The sequence below is a fragment of the Nipponia nippon genome, unplaced genomic scaffold, assembly GCF_047370975.1.
Source record: "Nipponia nippon isolate SJK-2023a ecotype South Korea unplaced genomic scaffold, ASM4737097v1 scaffold_7, whole genome shotgun sequence".
Lineage (NCBI taxonomy): Eukaryota > Metazoa > Chordata > Aves > Pelecaniformes > Threskiornithidae > Nipponia > Nipponia nippon.
In genome coordinates, this window is record NW_028262391.1 from 3,767,313 (window position 1) to 3,788,246 (window position 20,934).

Here is a 20,934-nt window from a genome sequence, read left to right on the forward strand (position 1 = left end):
CTAGTGTTTGCAGTGCCTGTGAACTTTCTTATATGCTTTCCAGCAGAGAATTTCTTCTGTACAGAACAGTTTGATTTTTTTCCCCACTGGGTCAGACTCGTTTAAAATCTTGAGTTCACAAACAGGTTTTATGAAGGGGTCATTTCTTCGAATGGAATGCCTTTTTTTGTCTCTTAACACTGGTATCCATTGACTTCCCTTCTTGATGTCATGGACATGAAGCTTCAAAGGATAAACCTTTAAAGGAGGAGCTATCATAGCTCTCCTCTCCCCCAGGGGTGCAGAGTGTCCTGCCATGTAACAGGGCCGAAAAAGTGGCATGAAGGACAAGATTCATCGTGATGCCTTCTCAGAGAGTCTAAATCAGAAGCTGTGGTTGGGCTAAGGTGGGAACGAACCAGACCAGAAGTGGGGTTACTGAATCGCTTCCAGCCATTAGCATCATCATACAATATTAGCATCATCATACAAAATTATTTTGGCTGTGGTAGGACTTTGGTTCATCTCTGCTTCAGTCCGGAGCTCACAGCTCATTTCTCCTCCTGATGGAGAGTTTATGCGTGGGCCTCCCTGGACCCCCGTGGTACCAAGAGGCACCACCATGCTGTTTGTGCCCCATTCCCACTCCTCCTCTGCCTTTCACCTGAACCTGAGCTGCTGTCATCTTTGTCTGCAGAAGCTTTGAAATGTCAGTAGAGATCTAACCATTTGTTTGGTCCCCCACCGTGCTTGATTTTCACTGGGAGACAGAGATTGCTCTGCAATTTTGTGCCTTTTGTGCGTATGCCTTAGCGTGGGCTAGGCTAAGGATTCAGCGGTATCTATATGCTGACACACACGCAGTAGAGGCAGCTGGGTGCCCAGTACCGCTCCCACTCAAGTTAATAGCTAGCACTTAAGAAACGCTGTTCATGAAGATATATCCTCGGCACCAGTTACAACCTTTTCCTTCCCAGGCTGATGAGTTCTGTGCACTCAGCATCAGGGGTGACTTCAATGTCATTAGAGCACACAGCAACAATTATGCCGTATGATGTAGCATGTGACACTGCACTGGGGCTTTCCACCACAGAGACACCAAGCAGCGGTAACATAATCTTTTTTATTAATATTCTCTCTATTTCACGGTGTAAAGCTGAAAATAACTTGTCACGACTGTACATGCTCATGTGCCTTTGTAACCAAAGCAACAGCTATTGATGCACGCTTTTCTTGCTAACTACTCCTCTGCCCCAGAACTCGCTAGCATTGGCTCACAACCGTGAGCAAAATTTTCTGAGGGGGAAGGCAGTAGATGCTGAACAGGGTGGTTTGTTTGTTACTTTTGTGAAAAAAAGATTTTTAGATTGTCACTCTTTGCTTTGATCAGCGGGTCATGTATATAATCTTCTGGTGTGTCATTGACTACTTTTGTTTCTTCTTTTCATGATTCTTTTAACTGCTGGAAAAGGCTTTTCCTCCTCACAGCCTGTCTTTTACTTCTTTCGTAGCTTCAAAATGTACAGACCACTGGAATCCTTCAGCCGATGTCTTTACTGCAAAAAATTCAGGCCCGTAATTCACATCTGTGAAGCTCTTTATTATTTATCCTACTTCTAAATCACTGCTTTTTCTTCTCCTGATCTATTCCTCGTGCTCAGAGCAGTCTTTATCTTGTATCTTGTTTGGTTTTCTTCTCCTGATTTTGGTTTTATACTTTCCTTTGAACTTCTTCTATCCCAGACATCAACTGCCAGGAGTCCTCTTTCTTCAAAACTCTTCTTAAAACATCCTCAAATCGCTCCCCTCCCCATTATTACCTTTTACATATTTCTTCTTCTTCAGCACTGATCTGGTCCATATGACTGTATACCTCTTCTTAGGCACACCGCAAGGTTTGTACTGTCAGATTTTTAAGGCCAGATGGGCTCATATTGACCAATTATCTGACTTTCTGCATAAAAACACCCCAGAATTGCACCCTTACCTTCTTGCATTGGTGCCAAAAGAGGAAAGCAGAGACTGGTTTTGAGAAAGTTATGCAATCCCCATTTAAACAGTTTAATAACAGAATATTTACCATAACCCATCTAAAAGATGATTTGTTACATGGTTGTCCCCTGTTTTTCCCCCAGTTTACAAGGTGGGATCTTACTTGTCCAGTCCAAACTTCCAGCAATTTGTATTATGCATTCATCTCTGAAAGCTTAAAGATCCTTTAGTACTTGTTATCTTCTCCCTGTATATGTACCTATGGATCATGATCATGGCAACTTTAAATATTCTTTTTGATTAGCTTTTTGATTAGCTGTCTTTGATTATCCCCTTTAAAGTAAATCATCTATTTCTGGATCTTCTGTACAGTGATATGTAATATCTAATGTCCTGTGTTGGTTTTGAATATTAATACCCACCTTCCATTCCACTCTTGAGATAAAGGTATAATGCTGATGAGAGGTGAAAAAGTAATTTGCAATGAATAATATTATTCAGTAAGTTGGGCTGCCTTCTCTTTACAAATATTTTTTTCCATGGATTAAAAATATACATTCCAAGTTAAGATATAATCAAATGGATGGGTTTTTTTTCATAACCCACTACAGAATATGCACTGGATGATTTGTGTATTGGCTGTTAGATTAAAAATAGGTGAGTTAAATAGAATTCATCACAATAAATAATAATGCAAAAGTTATTAAATGTGTTATGGTAGATATTTGCAGAGTGGTAGCAGCAAGACAAAGTTTAATCCTGCTTATTACTACAGTCAGGTAAGCTCCCTGGCATTTATCATCAGCAATGCAATTTCTCAGCTGGTAATAGCAAAACAAACAATAGACTTGAGATATTTCATCTCATAGAAGAAGTCCCTCTCCAAACTGTCCAGTTTTACTCACACCTTTGTAAACTATTTCCACTGGCTAAAAACTGTGCAATATACTCTGCGTGTTTCACTCCATGAGTAAAAAAAATCACACCCATACTACAATGTCAAAAATGCCCACGGTTGTCAAACATGAACTTTGCAAACATCTTGAAAGTCACAGCCTGATTCCACCAGTATCTGGCACAGCCATCCTAGTATAAAGTGCCTTTATTACCTAATTTATAAACATCTCAGGCTTAACTCATTAGCACGCTACAAATTTAATTGCTTTTATTATTCCATTATGAAAACCATGTGGCCTATTTTATACTGAAGTCTTGGCTCTAGCGTCCGTTATGCACTTATATCCAAAGTCAATCCCACCGAGCCAAAGTCTCACACTAAGTGCCGTTGCACCAGCAACGCATATGTTGCAGAAACTAACAGAACTCCAGGAAGGCATTTCAAAATTTGTAAGTTCAGATCTGTACACTTCCATAACCATCTGTACTAAAAGCTTTAATTCCATAATGTAGCCAATGTGTATTTGCTACAGCTCAAATGGAGACCTTTCCTTTGCACTGGAGCAAACTGGGCTTTTAGCTTTAGTTCCAGTTCAACCCCAGTGTTTTGGCCAAGATTGCAGCCATCACAGAGCTGCTCTTAGCACACTGAAGATACTGGCTCTGTGACTGCTGCACGCAGAGCTCACGAACTTGTGTCTCTGAGAATATTTCTGTCAGCGAAACTCAACGTTACAGAGAAAGCTTCCAGTAGCACATGCATTGGCTGACACAGAGGTTTGGGTATTCAGGCATTTGTTTTGCTCTCTCATTGCTGTTATGAACATCAGGTGCTTCCATTTCAAAAATCTGGGCTGTTGCAAGCACAGAGCGATACAAACATCACACAATAAAGCAAATGATAACCCAGCCCTGCAACGTGCCTGAACACCTACAGTGCAGCGATGAACGCTGTCAACTCCTTTCGAGCTCAGCTTTATCTCACGCCTTGCGGGGTGATGATCCAAGGCAAGAAAGTTAAAAGGAAAAGGCTCTTGGTAGCCAAAACCTCCTCTGCAGTCTCAGCCGGCGACGAGGCCCGGCAGCAGTCCCGCATGCTGACGCTTGACCCGTGTCCTGCTATGGAGCGTGAGGTTTCCAAGCTGGCAACGGCAGGGATGTTTTGCAATCCTCCTAATGGAATGACTGATAGGAGCTGACAGGCAGCCTCTCTGGGCAGCCTGGCCATCATATCGCTGAGAAAATGTATTCCTCATTAATTCTTGAGGCTATTTTAGCAGATCATGCTGTGCCACACTTCACTGCAGAAAAGTCCCTTCTTTAATCAAATCTGGGGGAAAATCCCATTGAGGTCAATGACTGTTGTGTGTACAGGCAGAAGTAAGTGCCTAATATGCGTAAGTCCATATTACCTCAGAGGTCTGCGGAGCTTGTTGTTGCTTTAAGAATTAATTTTTAATTTTCTCATGTCAGAAAAGAGATAATATTTCTCTTATCCCTCTTCATAAAAACCAATAGGAAATCCTCCCTCTTCTGTATCTATGGCCATTTTGAAGGACAACGCTTGCCTTGAAGCACTGAGCTTTTCATTTTCTGGTGGAAAATTGGGAAGTAATGATTTTCCTCATCCTGCACATTAGAAGAACAAGAAGATTTTGGCCCATAAGCAGGAAGATCAGCTCATTCTTAAGACACTGCACGGTATCTAGATGATCTCAGTGCAGCTTCTGACCAGTTCATGGGTTTCCTGTGTTCTCATTGCATCATGGCTGAAGCAACTTGTTAAAATTAAAATTACTAACATTTTTTCAGGATAGAATGAGCCTCTTCCTATGTATGCCATTTCAGGGATTCAGACCGGTCTGGCTTTGGAATACACTATTTGTAAGATATAACTCTCAGCTGCAAAAATTAGCTTCATACTGCTCTCAGGTACAGTAGTAAAAATATGGAGTAATTGAAAACTGGATTGAGAAGGCAAATAAAATAACATAACAGAGAGTTTCTATCACGTTGATACTGATTTGGGAGCTTTTTATTGCTGTTGTTATTGCTGATATTTCCATTCCAGAAACAATTCTACATGTACAAAACCAAGGAATTTAACATTTTTCTTGTATTCTTTCTTCTTTAATAATATCTTCCTCCACATATTTTCTACCTACTTCTATTTTTCTGGTACCAGATCATTCATGGTAGAATAATTGTTGCTTGAATCATACTTATATTTACATGATAAGAGAAGTTATTAGTTTAAATGTCACAATTATTAAAACAGATGGATTAATTGTCTCTAATTTCAGGAAAGATAGATTTATTTAATACCAGCTGAACCTAATAGGCAACACATACCTTGCTGTAGTTGGTAGCTGTTGAAATCCCAATATGAAACAAAATACCAACCCAATTAGGGTTTTAACTGTTAGCAGAGGCCCATAAATCATGTCTCAAAGATGTTCAACAGGAACAACCTGGCCAGCAAAGCTCCAGGCCATTTAAAAAAACCTACAGGGCAGCTCAGAAGTGATGTGCATATTTCACAAATCGAATTTTCAATTCATTCTGGCTTTTACTGGGTTGCAAAGCAGAGCCTTAAGATTTACAAAAGAAACCTGAGAAATCAGCATAGAAACCCAGCCATTTTGTGCTGTTCTCAGGCCCGTATTGTTCCCTTGTGTTGCAAAGATCCTTAAGAAGTTACACAGTCATTATCCTCTTCCCCTTTTTTGTATACCATCTCCTTTCTTCGGGCAGATGAAGCTACAGGCAGGAGTTTGTGCTGTTCCCAGGTTTGTTACTGGTTGTGTGACTTTCCCTCTGCACACCTGCTCTTGAAGAACTACAGAGGACATCGCACAAAAAGAGATAAAGTCACTTTTCAGAAACATCTCTATATACAGTCAACTTGTCTTCTACTAAATTAGCAGCCATTCAGCCACATAAAGTAGTTTGCTATTGCAATGACTCAGGCATGATTTTTCGCTGCCCCTTTGAACAGTACTGTCCATTTTACAGGCTAAGCACATCAGTCACCATCTCTGGCTGTCTGATTCATCTCTTCGCATTTAAGTCACGTTCCCAAAATTTGTTGAGCTCAGTGCTAAGAAGGACAGTTACTTTCTGCATTTTAGTTTCCTTTTCTTTTTCTTTTTTTTTCTCTTTTTGGGCTAAAAGCCCTGAAAAGCCCCTACAGCAAGTATCCCACATTTCTCCCAGGAGTATTTCCCAGCCAGGGTCACTCCCAGTCTCTCAAGCACTTGCCTGAATCACTGGATGGATGCAGCATCCAGGTGTTGGCCGGTGGCTCCGACGACATTCACGTAAAGCGCTCAGCGATGCTCAACCTTTAGCTCTGCCTGTCTGAGTTAAGGTGTGAGCTGGGTGGCCAAGGGCCTGCCAGCACAGCACATCGGTCACGCTGACTATCCACGGGAGCTCGGCTCGCTCCACTGGACTGGCTCTGCTTACTTCACAGCGTCCCCGGGAGCCGCAAGGCCCCAGCTGGGACAGGGGCAGGTGGCCCAGGCCAGAGGCCACCTCTGCAGGGAGGCTTGGAGCTAGAGCTCCCGCCTGGTACAGATACGCACGGTAGCTACCGATGGCAACAAACCGTAATTCTAGCAGTAACGGGGACTCACCTTGTCAACGCTCCCCACCAGCCCCACAAAGCAAATATATCCCGTTTCCTTGGTCTCAGGGTCGCTCCACCGTAGCAAAGAAACACTGAAATCCTTCACATTTACCCCGCGCTGCGATGAAAGGGTAAGGTCCTCTGTTGGTACCAAGCGATACAAGAGCTGAGGACTCCCGTGGCAAACTCTCCGTGCACGTGAGTTTGAGAGACTGGAGGACAGGCTTGTGGGCAGAGAGATTCCCCAAACTAGAATTGCATTTCCACAGCTGTGCTCAGTCCCTGCTTTCCCACCTGCGGGCATCACGGACAGGGAGTTTCAAGAGCAGCCTTCAGCCTTTTCCATACTTTATGTATTCCGGGGTTTTTCTTTAATGAATAGTGATCTCTTTGGAAGGATATAAAGCATGGATTACTTTTCTCCCAAAACATAAAGAGACACTTATCCGAGTATCAAACAGATCTTGAAGCCTAAGGAAACCCATCCGCAATACGTCTGCCTCTGCCTTTCAGAAGTCAGCAGAATACACGGATCTATCGCTGCGGCGCTCTGCAAATCCGCTTTCAAAATATACCGCATACAAAATAACTCGCAGTGACTTAAATACGTTAATAACTTAAGAACCTAAATAAGCTGATATTTGATGTGACCTACATTAATGGGGAGGCATTACATGGCAGATAAGCAGAAAGTTCTCATCTATTGTATAATACATGATTTATTCATACCATAAACATATTGAGAAAAGGATATGCTCTGGCATTCTGTCTACTTATTTTTCCCGCAGAAAAAAAAAAAAAAATTATGTAAGAAGATCATGCTGGTGAGAAGATATTCATATCACAACAGCAACAGACTTGGTGGCAGGGCTGCCAGATACTTCTTTATGGTTGGAAAGATATAGAGAAAAGCACATAGGTTGCACCACGGTGCACCCATAATTCTAACTACCAGCCTAAGAGTGGAAGCAGTTCATAGAAGAGGCTAATGGCTTTACCCTGACTGATATCATTGCATTAATAAAAATCATCAATAAAAGCATCAATTCCTGCTGTCCTGTAAATGATACAGTGGCTGAGTGTGCACTGCAGCTGCAAGATAAGGCACTAGAAAGATATCTAAATTTTTGGCTAATTCTAGATGTCAAGATAATTGGATTTTCCAAATTAAACCTTTCTGTAGTTAAAGAGGATTAAGGTTAGGGACTGTAGCAGGGAAAGCTACTGTCACTCTTATGAAGAATTTTTTGCTACAGTGCCATTTCTCTTCTTCTATGTCTGCTCTAAGCAGGCAAAATGGCAAGAGTTTCATAAAAAATATGGAAGTAGTTATATCATTTGCCATCAAAAGCTGGCACAGGAAAGCTTTGTTTCTTGTGCATCTACCTATTCATTTTATGAGCTCTTAACAGAATTTTAGTGGGTGTTGAAGGGACAATATGAGATTGTTTAGGCTAAAGTTTAATTTTTATTAAAAGGTCTGTGAAATGTAACATTACTAGATGTGGTAGAATGTAAGAGTATTGCAGAACCAAGGTGCTCAGAGGAGTATGTGTTGTTGGGTCAAATATATGTTTAAACCCTTGATGAAAACAAAGTTTGTTGCTTAGGCATGTCTTTTGGCTTTTTAATTGTCGTGATAGCAACGTACATCCCTCAAACCTTGTGATGCTTGTGTTTCATGAAGGAATTAATTGGTATTTTAATAGAAGTGCTGACAATATAAATACTCCTTGAGACACTTTGTCTCCAGATGGTTTCTCTGCAGACTTTCTCTGATTCCCCACACTTCCAAAACAGGGATATAAACCTCCTGACATAGCAGAGCATGAGTCAGTCCCATAACTACAAAAAGAAATCTTCCCTATCATCAGATTACTCTGCAGCCTTTTCTTGAGCGAGTTCTTGCATCTTTGCTGAAGCAATAGATTTTGTCCGCTGCTGAGGTAAACCACCAAATTCAGTGGACTCATGTCAATCATAGTCCTTACATTATTGTACATTGCTAGAGGAGGTCTTTCTTATAGTTTTAGGTCATCTCAAGGACTTTTTCTAACTGCTGGAATTGAAGGTTGGAGTGTAGCACCATGTGATGAGATATCACTGCAGAGCTCACTTGCAAGATATGCAAAAAAAGTCATCTTTCTTCATCATCTTTATCACTTTAGCAGCTACGCCCATACTCATGAAAGAGCCTGCCACTTCTTCCACTCCAAGGCCAGAACAGCAACATCCTCCCTGGTGTGTCTGAGAGGACATTGCAGAAAGGACCCTTCAGATGCAAAGACACCAAAACAGGTGCAAATGGGAAAAAACAGTTTTTCCTGTCCTCTCTGCAAGGACTCTTGAAAGGCCATTGGAGCCCTTGCAATCCTCTCCGCAGTGTGACTATATCTTGAGTAGCTGCACGGTGTACAGCACGACAGATGATGTTCTGTAGACATCCCTGTTTTCTGGACACATTGCCAGATATTCACCCACGGGTAGGGACAGTGCATAAAGGCAGAAAAATCCTTAGGGATTTCATCATATAAAGTTTTCTCCTCCAAAGTTTTTATGGACTGAAGTTTTATATCCTTAAAGACTTTACCCCGTAAAAATCCAAGAGGATAATAAAACAAATAGCATCTATGTCCAGGGTCAGTATCTTGGGGGAAAAAAATGCTCTTGGGTAATAATAATACCTTCAGTAGCAGTATTGACCAGAAACTACGGATCTATTCTTTTCCCTGTTGGCTGACATTTTACCGTTATTGCCCTCTGAGCTAGTCACTACTTGCATGCTGTGCAGAGTGGCCATGGGTACATGGCAATGCAATGATATTACAGGCGTGACTTTGAACTGTTCTTGAGGAAGATAAAGGCAAAGGTGAACTTTGCACGCAGAATACAGAGCCTGTCTGGTCCAGCCGCTCGTGTTTTCATCTCACTGCCTCACTCCATGTATTTTAAATCTGAAGTGTGTGGATACACCCAGAACCACATTCACATGCTCATTTTAATCCAGATTAGGAAATGTCTGCCAAGCTATAGAAAGTAAGCAGAATACCCAACATCTCACACAAAATAAGGCTGACCTAATTCTGTGCCTATATTTACACATGAAATTCAGTAAGACTTGAACAAGTAGGCCTCTGCTTTTTTAAAAATGTACCTTGGAAAGCTAGATTGGTACCATTGTTTTTGCTACTGATCCTCTAAGGGCCCTGAACAACAAGATAATTAAAGTCCATAGAAATATGAAATCCTAAAATCGCTTTCCTATAAATCAGTGCAGACTGGTAAGTATTCCCGCAGGGACGAACGGGCGCAGATCCATTCATGGGCCCCTGAGCTCTTGGCAGGAGGACACACTTGCTATTTTCTGGTCGGATACCTCCAGATCTGTGGCATTAACCACGGATAACACAGCTGTGCCTGTGGAAAGCTGGAACTCCTCCTCACCGGGGGGGAACGTTATTACAGCCCCGGGTGGTCATGATACTATTACACACATTTGAAGCTTGTTAATTTTCCAGGGCTAAATACTGCCCACTCCAGACTGCTTCCATTCCAGTAAATGCAGGATAATGGGCTGACTAAATATAGCAATCTAAAGTATAAACAAATCCCCAGTGACACCCTCAACATCCAGGCAGAGTATTCAGTGTAAGAGCACTCAGGGTACACATATGGCAGCCTATCCCAATATCTGCTCAAAACAATTATAGCATTTCTATGGTATTTCTGCACACCCCATACCAATAAACAGGATGGAAATAAACTGCCATAAGACCAGATCAGAAGACCTGTTGTCTGAAGCCATTAAGGAGAAGGACATAGATACTTAACTAATTGGCACTCTCAGCCTTCCATTGTGGGTTGGGGGGAGCAGTCGCCAGCTCAACAAATGACTCACGGAGGCACACTACATCTTGGATAATTTTACACAGGTGGAGGATAGACTGGAGAACAAAAGTGAGGACTTGTCAATAAAACACCAAGCTAGTCCCATGATGATACTTTCTGTGAATGACTTCAGTGTATAAGGCGATCTGGGAGATTCATACACCCTGTTAAAAAATATATCTCTCTTCCTCTCATGCTTTTCTGACCATCTCTGTTAAGCTTGTGTTAGTATTGTCACTATTAACAGTGTTTACGCTTTTGCTAAGATGCATTAATGAAGCCTTGCAGTTCCCCCGGTTTCCAGAAAGGACTGTCCTTGTCAGGAACACAGAATCTTTGCTAGTAACAGATGCAGCCGTCGCAGCGCTGAACGTGGTCTTACCCAAACCCCAACCCAGGAGGAACTGCAGCTTAGCCTCCCTTGCACTGATGGATACGAGCACCGAGCAAGGCTCTTTCCAGGCCGGTAGCTCCTGCTGGCAGTTTCGGCACCAGTTCATTGGGGTCCACTGAGTGTAAAATCCACCTCTCTGCATAAGACCAGCACAATGCATCATTTGAGTCATTTTTAAGGGATGACAAGGTTCATAAGCTTCATGTTGCCCTCTGCACAGGAGTGAATTTTACTCTTAATGCAAATGGTGTTTAAATGCAATATTTTAAGACTAATATTCCATATAGGCACAGTGTCTGATTCATGCCAACCCAAGGGATAATATGAATGCTTAGTATTGTTTAACCAGCTCCCAAGGACTGAATAAAACCCTCAGATGAAAGATGTGACCTTCAGAGAACATGGAATCACTTTTTCTTTTCATCTAAAAGATAATTTATCTAATACTTTTCTCCTCATTGAAGACATAGGCTCGCTGCACTGAAAACTGTTTACAAATGTTCTTTCTCCATTAAATTGATTTTCTGAGTATAGATAGGCAGTGTTTTCTGGAACTAATTTAAATTCCCCTCTAATTAATATTCAGGACCAAAATATGTTATCTTTGCATGACTGTGCAATTACTAAAGGGAAAATATCATCTGTGAAAGTAATTATTTTTCTTTCTTTTTTTTTTTTTTTTAACTAGCCATTAACCAACGTGAAATGTGTCATTTCTTTGCCTTTTTTAGGCTATGATTGAAGAAGCCATCACTAGAGAAGAATCTTTTTCGGTTATGTACACACCATTTGTGACAGAAGTCAAGGCTGACAAAATAAACAAGATAAAGGACATGTTTGCTAAAAAGCACCCTGATTACGTGGAGCACATATATACAGGTAACAGCAGATTTCACATGCTCTTAAGCGCTGTATACTGTTTGTGTGTATGGCTGACAAAAAGAGTTTGAGAGAGTCCGGATCATGAGCCTTTACGCTTCTACACTTCTGGGGGGAAAATTAACTTCTGAGATTTGCTCTGTGATTGCACATGATTTAGGTAATCAAATTGGTACTTAGGCGAAGCACAGACTTTATACTGCAAATCCCCATAAAGATGATTTTTATCCATGAAGCCTCATGTTTCAGTTGTTGAATTTCATTATTGCAACTAATCTTTTGTTCAAAGGTAGATTTGCAGTGTATGGTGGTGACAGCGAGACCCGGGTTCGTTCCCATTTCCGCAGATTTCCATCAGTCTCTGATGGTCACCTCTGCGGCAGGACATTCCCTTCCCAAAAATATCCTCCCTTCTATGAGCACTAATGGACTGACCACCACCTTTGAGAGCATCTCAGCTGCAGGGAGGGGAATAGACAGTCAGGTTTCCTTCAGCCTGTTGAAGACAAGTAGGATCCAGAGTGAACAAGGGCTTTGCAGAGCCCGTTGTCATCTCCTGGTAGAGTGAACTCAAGTAGCATCTCCTGGAGAAAACAGACACTTAAATTCTAGTGACCACAGCCTTATTGCAAGAGGAATGGGCATGACATTTTGGCAAAAGAGAGGCAGGGGGATAAAAGGCATTGCTTACTATCATTAACCCGGTGACCTGGAACATAGTTGACCCTGATAATGCTTGGCTTTGAGTTGGTGATTGAGAAACATAAAAGGGAAAAGTACATTTCTCAGGTCAAATTCTGGAAAGCCTCTATCTTCGTCACACAAAGTAGATGCGCAGCTCACCCCCCACCCCTGCGAGAGTTACACCCAGGTCAGAGATGATGGCTTAGTCCTTGCAGCACCGCTGAGCCCCAGCACTCTGCAGATAAATAAGGTTTCCAAAAGAATACACATTGTGTCTTTGGGGAGGAAAAGAAAATCTATTTGAAAAACACAAATAGGAATTAGGAAACAAAGTGTTTACCACAAAACTGTGCAAATATTTAACACAAGTAAACTTGTTTCATTCATTTTTGTTTTGCTTTAGGAAACCAGCATAAAACTAGATTATGTTTTGCAAGTTGCAGACCACTCACGTATTGGGTTTCTGGTGTTAGCTTTGGGGTTCTTCGAAGAGGGAAAATGAGAACTTATCTAGCATAGAGGCTGTAAAATCCCTGTCTACAATTTACTTGCTGATGTGACTTCATGGAGAATTTCCAGGGCCAAAAATATTGGCATTAAAAGGAGCATAAAATAAAACTCCCTGAATCTGATTTTTAAAAAGATAAATTCATATTTCACAATCTCCTCAATTTACAGTAAAAGTGAGACTTCAGGAGCACATAAGCAGCAAAAGTGTGCAAGTGTTGCACTGAAATTCAGTTTGCGTTCATAAATCACTGAATGACTCTGAAAGTGTCACCAGTCATTTTCTCAGTCCTGCCAATAAGGGAAAGAAAAAAAAAAGGGGGGGGAGGTAAAAGATCCCAGTCCTACAGTACTTTAGTCAATTATAAAACAGATTGAATAGAGCCAGTTCTGCCCCCAAATATGTTTGTTTACAAAAATCTATTGGTTAAAAGATTTGCTTCAATTTTACACAAACTTCTCTGATTGCAGGCTCTGGGATCACCGAGGTTTCTAGGAATTAAATGGGATAGATAGCCAAGAAAAACCAATACGGGTATCAGGCTTTTGAGAAAGCAGTGATGTGAGAGGTCTTACACAGGCAAGAGCTCTCCCGACCTCCCTCCTTTCTGTCCTTGATGCCGAGATAACTCAGAACAGTGTTAGGTGAAGTCAACCTAGTAGGGGTTCCTCAACCTATCTATTCAGATCTGACCTAAAATCACACTGCCCACCAAAAAAACCATCACAAGCTACAAGTTTAGCTTGTTATTGGTGTGGTACCACTGAACATTCGACCTGCAGGTCTGTATCTCACATAGGTGAAATTAAAAAAGTGAGCTAAGCCCCATTTTTAACAGTGGGTGTGAAATACCTGGCTTCTCACGAACATGTTATTTTAAATAACCTGCCTATTCTGTAACAATCATCCGTCCAATTTTAGTCCAAGTTCTGCTAGAGTGTAAGGACTGAATTGATTTCAAAGTTTTCCTTCTTCCCAAGGAAAAGGAGCAGATACACATTTAAATCCAAGCATACAATGCAGTTTGTTGTAAAATTAAGAGTCCATCAGAAGCAGAACATGCTGCAAGGGAAATATCAGGTCCACTCGCTTTGATTTATATAGGGGTAAGTCCGGAGAGCTCTGAGTAGGGTTCTCCATTTGTCACTGTGACCGCACAGCCTGGCATCTTAAAAGCAGAGCTCACTGAAAACAGAGCACTCCTTTGCGAAAAGTGACACTGACATTCAATCTAGGTTTATTTTTTGCAGGGGAAGGGGAGGGAGGAAAGGACCGGTCTGGTTCCCTAAGCAAAGGTGGTTTATACAATTGCTCTGAACATCTGTCCTCGCTGAGGTCAGGACAGACCGACTCAGCTGATACACAGGGGTTTTGGCAGTGACAGTGGCAAACTCTGGACAAGGCACAGCACAGGCTGTCACCTGCCAGCTGGGGGGGATCAGAAAGAACGTGCAGGAAGCCTGGGATTATGGTGGTGGTGATGGCAAAAGCACAGATCTGTAGGAAATCAAACCTCATAAATTCCAGGAACAACAAACCAGCTCTTTTGCAGTTAAAAGATCAGGATGTTATGTTACTGAAGTGTTGAGTTATTAATGCTTTGGATGATCAGCATTGAAAAGTGCATAAATGGGAAGAACATGATTTATCTTATGCATCAACAAAATTTAAGCTGTTGATGAAAAAGGTTGCAAAGCCTGGGATTTCAAAACCCAGTTTATAGCTGGATGGGATGGTTTGGTCACCTTTGTTTTGGCAAGCTTTCTGGATTACATGTCACTCCTCCTTAGACTTCCTGTTTTTTCCTCCAAAAAAGTAGCTTCTCTTGCAACTGAAAAGAAATGCAACAGTGGAAATTATTTTCCTTTCCCTATTCCAGATCCTCATGGAGTTCACATCTTGCCGCAGACAGCTGAGTGGCCGTCTCTGCCTCCCCAGCAGTACTTACTGACTCTGGGTTTCAGAAACAAACATATAGGAAAAATCTTGGAAAGGTGGTCACGCAGAAAACTGCCAATCTTTTCAGGTACGCCAACTTGCTTAATAGCTGTGATAGCTCAGGGGTGACCTCCCTGATCCTTGCTAAATGAGGGGGGTCGGGGGCTTTCTCAGGACCCATTTCTCTGTGCCGGCAGGCCTGACTGTCCAGGCAGCTCTCCCCATCCTCCTCTCTCCTCCTCCAGTTTACCCATCATCTTGTTAGATCCTCTATGGAAAATGTATACGAATAAACACAGTATATGGTTTTGTGATTTCATTTCCTAGACCGGAAAGCACCTTTCAGTCCTCTCACAAAAGAAGAAACAAAAAGATACTGGGATAACACTGGGAAAAAGATCGTGCCAGTAATGGATTTTATAAGAAGCACCAAATTAACCGTGAGTATAAAATTCACTTTCTGGTGTGTACTTTGTGTGGCAGCAGAAGCCTGTGCGTGTGTGAATGACGTGCGCTTTCTGGTAGGTAACTCACTCTGCACATGCTCCTCCTGTGTCCAGAAGTGCTCAGTGAATTGCATTAGGAACAGAGTTCAACTGGGTTTTAGATACTTTTAAAAAGTAGCCCTAATTATCTAACAATGTACCCAGTTTATTTAAAAATCACGTTGCACGGAATTTTCTCAAATCTTTATGGCCTATTAGGTTATATCCCTACTTCACATAACCGCCAAAACAATTTATTATATTTAATACGCATAGTATACTACACATATCACCAGGATCTCCATCAAGAGTTAATAATTGCTACTTGAAGCATTTCTAGTGATTTAAATCCTGATCCCTATGTAGTGAAGTATGTGAAATAACCTTCAAATCTGTTACAACCATATTGAAGGTATATTAGTTAATTCTACTCCATACTTTCTGCAATAATGTACACAGCTTTTTAAGACCATGGCTTTTGATTAGCACAAAAGGTCAAAAATCAAATTTGCATGTAGACTAGACTGTTTTTAATGCAATTCTTAAATTATTCTCCTGAAAATAAGTGGAAGAAGCCTCTCCTCCCCAGATCATGAATGCTAATGTTAACGCTTTTTCCCTAGCAATAACAGTTTTTTAGTTTTCTGTATGTTGAAGGAATCAGAGCCATTTCCTCGTCAAGGGTGTCTTAGCAAATCACAGGATTTATATTCTTAGGTTTTGATACCAGATAGGAGGTTGACAAAAACTGCTACTTAGCAACCCCTAGCAAGGAAGAAACATTAGCTAGATATTTGGGGAAGCTGTATCTCCTTTAGTCTCAGGGAGCAGCTGCTGAAACAACAGCAAGTGCTTGAACTCGCACGCTTAGTGGGAGCTAAAGGTGCTCAGTGCTTCGCCAAAATGGGCGCTCATAAGGCATCTGCATCGGTGTGAGGCAGATGGAGGGCAGGCACCCCCAAGGAAACACACAGCTGCTTCTTTCCAGTTCTTTCCTGAAGCCCTGTGCTATTGGCTTCGGATGACCAAAAGCCCAAGTTATTGATGTGCAGGCTAATAGAAGTGGCATCTTTGCAAAAGTGAAATATCTGTTATTGCCGTGTGCATTGCACTTTGGACATTTAAGAAGCTAGAAGTATAAACAGACGGGGGGTGGGTACTGGATACAGAATAAAACCCTAATCTTTCTGAAAGCCTCAGTAAAACTCCAATTTTTAAAATTTTTCTCAGCCCAGAGTTCTCTCTTTGGGTATAACATAGAGCTTTTAGAGATGAGATGCCTCTATTGCAGTTATTCCGTTTCTAAAGGGTAACAGGAAGAGAAAAAACTTTGAAATAAGACATCTTTTGGATTCCCCATAGCTGCCCTATTCTGTAAATGAACTTGGAGGAACAGGACCACACGGTTCAAGCAGAGATACGTGGTATCTGGTGCCCAGGGTACAGGGAAAAGAAAACAAACTCTTCATATAAAAGATGAGAGCAGAGTGGTGTGTTAGGATTGCTCAAGTCAATCCCCACTAGCTGTATGAATTTACACTGCTCCTACACAGTAATATTTTCTACCAGTTCTAGACCTGACCTCATACATTTAAATATTCTTGCTGAAACAGAAGAGGGCTCCCAAAAATACAGGGTGAAATCCCAGCACCACTGAAGTCACCAGCAAACTTCCCTTTTTTCCAAGGAGGTCAACATAGCAGCCACGTGGTTGAGGCAAGGTCTACCCAAGTGCCACCTCCAGCGGCAGCAAGAATGGGATAACAGGCCTGAATCATGGTCCTATAGATTTATAACCAGCCATCAGGGAGTCAGTATGGGAGCTTTAATGGAGAGGAGGAAAGCCCCAAGACAGAAGAAATTATCACTGAGTTAGAACAAGCAGCTGCCAATTCCACATCCATTATCAGCAGAAACATATTCACTTTCTTTTCAGTTTTCATAGCCTTGAATGATCCGGGCACGACAGAACCTCTGACCCAAAGAGCAAATGACAAAGCCAATTATACCTGATAATACAGATAGGCACAGAGCCAGAACTGCTCTGCTACTGCTGATTAAAATCTCTTTATGGGCCTGGCAGAGATTTGGCCACTTTTGCTTCCTTGAAAGCATTCCAAAATTTTCTTCAACTAGAAATACAATTCCAATGTATTTCCATCACACACAAACTAAATTAAAAGCTTCCAGAAGACAACCTTCAGGTACAGACTCTAGCTTTACAACTTACTTTAAGAAGACAAAAGAATATATTTTTTAATACAACGAACATTCCTTTCTGCTCTCGTCTTCATTTGCAGACGCAAACATACAATCCAAAATGCTTGTCCTAATCAGATTTTTTTTGGACAAAAATATCTCAGTGCTAAAGCAGAGCTTATTACGCCATGGCAACACTTAATATAAGTCAGTTCTTGCACCTCAGTTTTGCAGCTACACAACTTAATGACGTGATTTATACACTCACCACTTGGTAAGACGCAAAGTTAAAGGTTAAAAAAGCAGAGCGTTTTCTATTGCCCCCCTTTCTCAATAAAAAACAGCCAGTCCCATTTAAATCAAGGGGACATTCGTGTATTGTAAAGCAAGAAGCATGTGACAGAGGATGTCGCAGTCTGGTCCCCACGCAGCATCATCTGCTGCTGGTGGGGAAATGCCATAAACCTCATCTACCCAGAAATACAGACCATGACACAAAGGTTAGTGTATGTGCCTTAAAAAAATGTATATCAGTCAGACCTTCAGCTACTCGTATTCCAGTCGAGATTACCACCACTGACAAGTGGTTATTCTATCAAGTGATTTCACCAGGGTAATTTCTGCTGCTTTGTACACACCAAGTTTGCCTTTCTCCTGCTGTAGTCCCATGTCGATGGCACATGATACTACTCAACAGGAGAACCAGTGGCCAGAGGGGCTTATTAGACTGCTCTTATTACAAAGGTGAACAAAACCTACCATATGATTCACAGCATGATGCATATGTTTACAGACCTCACTATTTTGTTGTCTATTTTTTAAGTAGAGGGAAAGTGTTTACTACATACAGATTTCAGCATACACATTTTCTGGAGGATACCAAGGGCATTAAAGAAACGTTATGATGGATTTTTTCCGCTTGTTCTTGCAATACACTACAGAGATGCTTGCAAGGCACAACTTCATTCAGATTTTGAGCTGAAAAATAGCAGTAAAGACTCCACAATAGAAAAGAAGAACTACTGGGGGGCATTCCAGATTTTTGTGAAGTGGTGCTCTTAAAGCCGATGATTAAACATGCCATACGTACTGGATATGACAGATCCTGCTTTAAATCCAGGCTGACCAGCCACTGTGCTTTTCTGTTTCTTTAGCACTCCTAGCATTCAGCAATTAAACTTTATTTATGAATAGAAGTGGCAAAACGGATGACTCCTTTCTTGAGCATAGAGAAAAGGAGAAAGTGGGGGTATCATCCCAAAATTTTCAATACATGAAAGGACACATGATTCACACCTCTCACATGCTCTCCAGCTCCTTTTTGCAATGAAAACCTGTCCTGTCTTTGCTCAGGTTGTTAATGCTGGGCATTTAGCAATAGCAGGCAAGCTCCATCCAGAACAGGCTGATCTGGTTTTTGGAGGTGCTTTTTCATCCCAAGGTCAGAGGAATGAAGATGTCCCAGGGCTGAGCCTCAGGCACCAGGATCTTATTGCTTTCCTAGAAGGAAGGTCTTTAAAGATGCCTCTGGGGATAAACAACCTTTTTTGTTTGTTTGTTCAAAGGGAATTCGTGCAGCAAAAAGCTTTCTGGGGAAACCTCTGTCAGAAGGACCCTCACCTCAGGCGAGGCTGCCCATTAAGAATAAAGTCCTAAAAAGAAAGTCCATCAATTGCTCATTTTTACTCATTTCTTTAAATTCTCCTTGGAATACGAGACGATAGGGGCAAGGCCCATCTGGAAAGTAACAGCATCATAATTTAATCATTTATTGTCTTAAAAATGCTACTGCCTTTCTAACCAGGGTGCAACTGTGACTCCACATAGTGCATTTGTTGGTTACTTTTCTACCTGATTCCTCAAATGTGTATCTTTCCTCTTTGTTAAAGGAGCCAACTCTTTTCCACTGCAGACTCCATTTAAGTTTGTTCTTTACTTAACCTCCACTGTGCCTACTTGAGCTGGTTTCATCTTCATCTGATTGCTTGGCCACTTTATTATGTTTTTTACTGCAGCTTAGTAGCCCCTTGAATCCTGCTATAGTTCATGTAATTCTCATCATGTGGTTCAGCTCCCCGTGGAATTTTTTCCTCCTGCCAGCAGCAGTTATTTACTTTCTCTTTCTGCATTTTTTTATTGTCACTGAAACGCCACCTCTGACAATGTTCAACCTCCCCTAATCCCTTAAAAAAAACCCTGCTGTTGGTTACTTATTTATTTACTTCCAACCTACTATAAACTTAAATAGCATTGCTGTGTCCACAGAGTGCATGTTGGCACAGATGCCCAATATGTTTCCCATAGCTACGTGGCATGCTCTCATATTTTTCTGGAGAGTCAAGCAGAGAAAAAATTGTTTTCTTTTTGCCTTTACTTTCTTCATCATTGGAGAAGCCCCCAACAGACACAGCATGATGAGAGAGGATTTTTACCTGCTTTCTTAGCTGATGACTCAATATACTCTGTTCTTAGCGCTTACACTAAAAGGTTTTGGGCGGATTTCAAGAATAGCAGGGAAAAACCTTTTGCTGCATCTAAAATGTTGTGAGACTATTTCATGGTGATAAGAGCTCTCTTTCTCATTAACTGATTGCTTCTCCTTATTTTAATGCACACGGCTCTATCTGGGAACACGGCTATCTGGCTTTCGAACACCGATGATCAGGTGGAGATGGGGTTCCATTTTTTCCTTGCTTTAGTGCCCTGCTAACTAGACTGTGTCAGACTTACAATTTCACATATCAGAGATCACAGAAATGTTTTTTTTTTTGCTGATGTCTCCTACTAATATAGGTCAGGTCCTCATAAAAGGACTCTCCAAGTGATAAAAATAGTTTGTAAGAAGGTTTTCCTGGTCTCCCTTCTTAGAGGTGGGTCAACAGAAGTTCATAAGAAGGTAGGCCTGGAAGGGCTCTCCTGGCTCCTCAAGTCAAATCACCTGCTATTATACAACTTTGTGTCACGTAAAATCCTAATGATGAATTCAGTAAAATACATCTTAGAACTAGTTAGGCTTTGTGCCTTTTCTACTCTTGGTGAAACACTGCAGACCTTCAACCTGAATTATAAGGAGCCTAATTGCCACCCCAGTCTTATTTGTACCTATTTATACACAATGGTCCTTCTGTTATCATTTTCTTTTATCTTGTCCCTTTTCAGTTTGCTCTCTTTGGAATTTAGCCCTGCATTATGTTTATTGAGAAGAATAATAAGCTCTTGGCATTTTCATTAATAGACTAATCAAACCCCACTTCTCTCAAAAGAGGTATCTCCTACCGTGCTGGCTTCTCTGCTCCATGATGCTTGGGTTTAAATTAACCTCTCCAAACACAGCTGACTGGAGCTATCTGCAGTACTCCAGAGAACTGCTGACCAGAGCTCCTCTTCCCTGTGCAGTGCCTGATTCTCTCCTTCAGCTAATGGAAATACCAGTTCATTGGCTCAGCTCTTTATTTTTCAG

General features: G+C 41.4%; 1 protein-coding gene across 1 annotated transcript in view; it reads left to right on the top strand.

The window, feature by feature from the left end:
- The window catches only part of SPATA16 (spermatogenesis associated 16), a 78,876-nt gene that overhangs the window by 37,993 nt on the left and 19,949 nt on the right, over nt 1-20,934 (top strand). Inside the window, exons 5-7 of the mRNA XM_009475732.2 lie at nt 11,513-11,660; nt 14,732-14,878; nt 15,118-15,230. Coding sequence (XP_009474007.2) covers nt 11,513-11,660; nt 14,732-14,878; nt 15,118-15,230 — 408 coding nt within the window. The remainder of the gene's footprint in view (nt 1-11,512; nt 11,661-14,731; nt 14,879-15,117; nt 15,231-20,934) is intronic.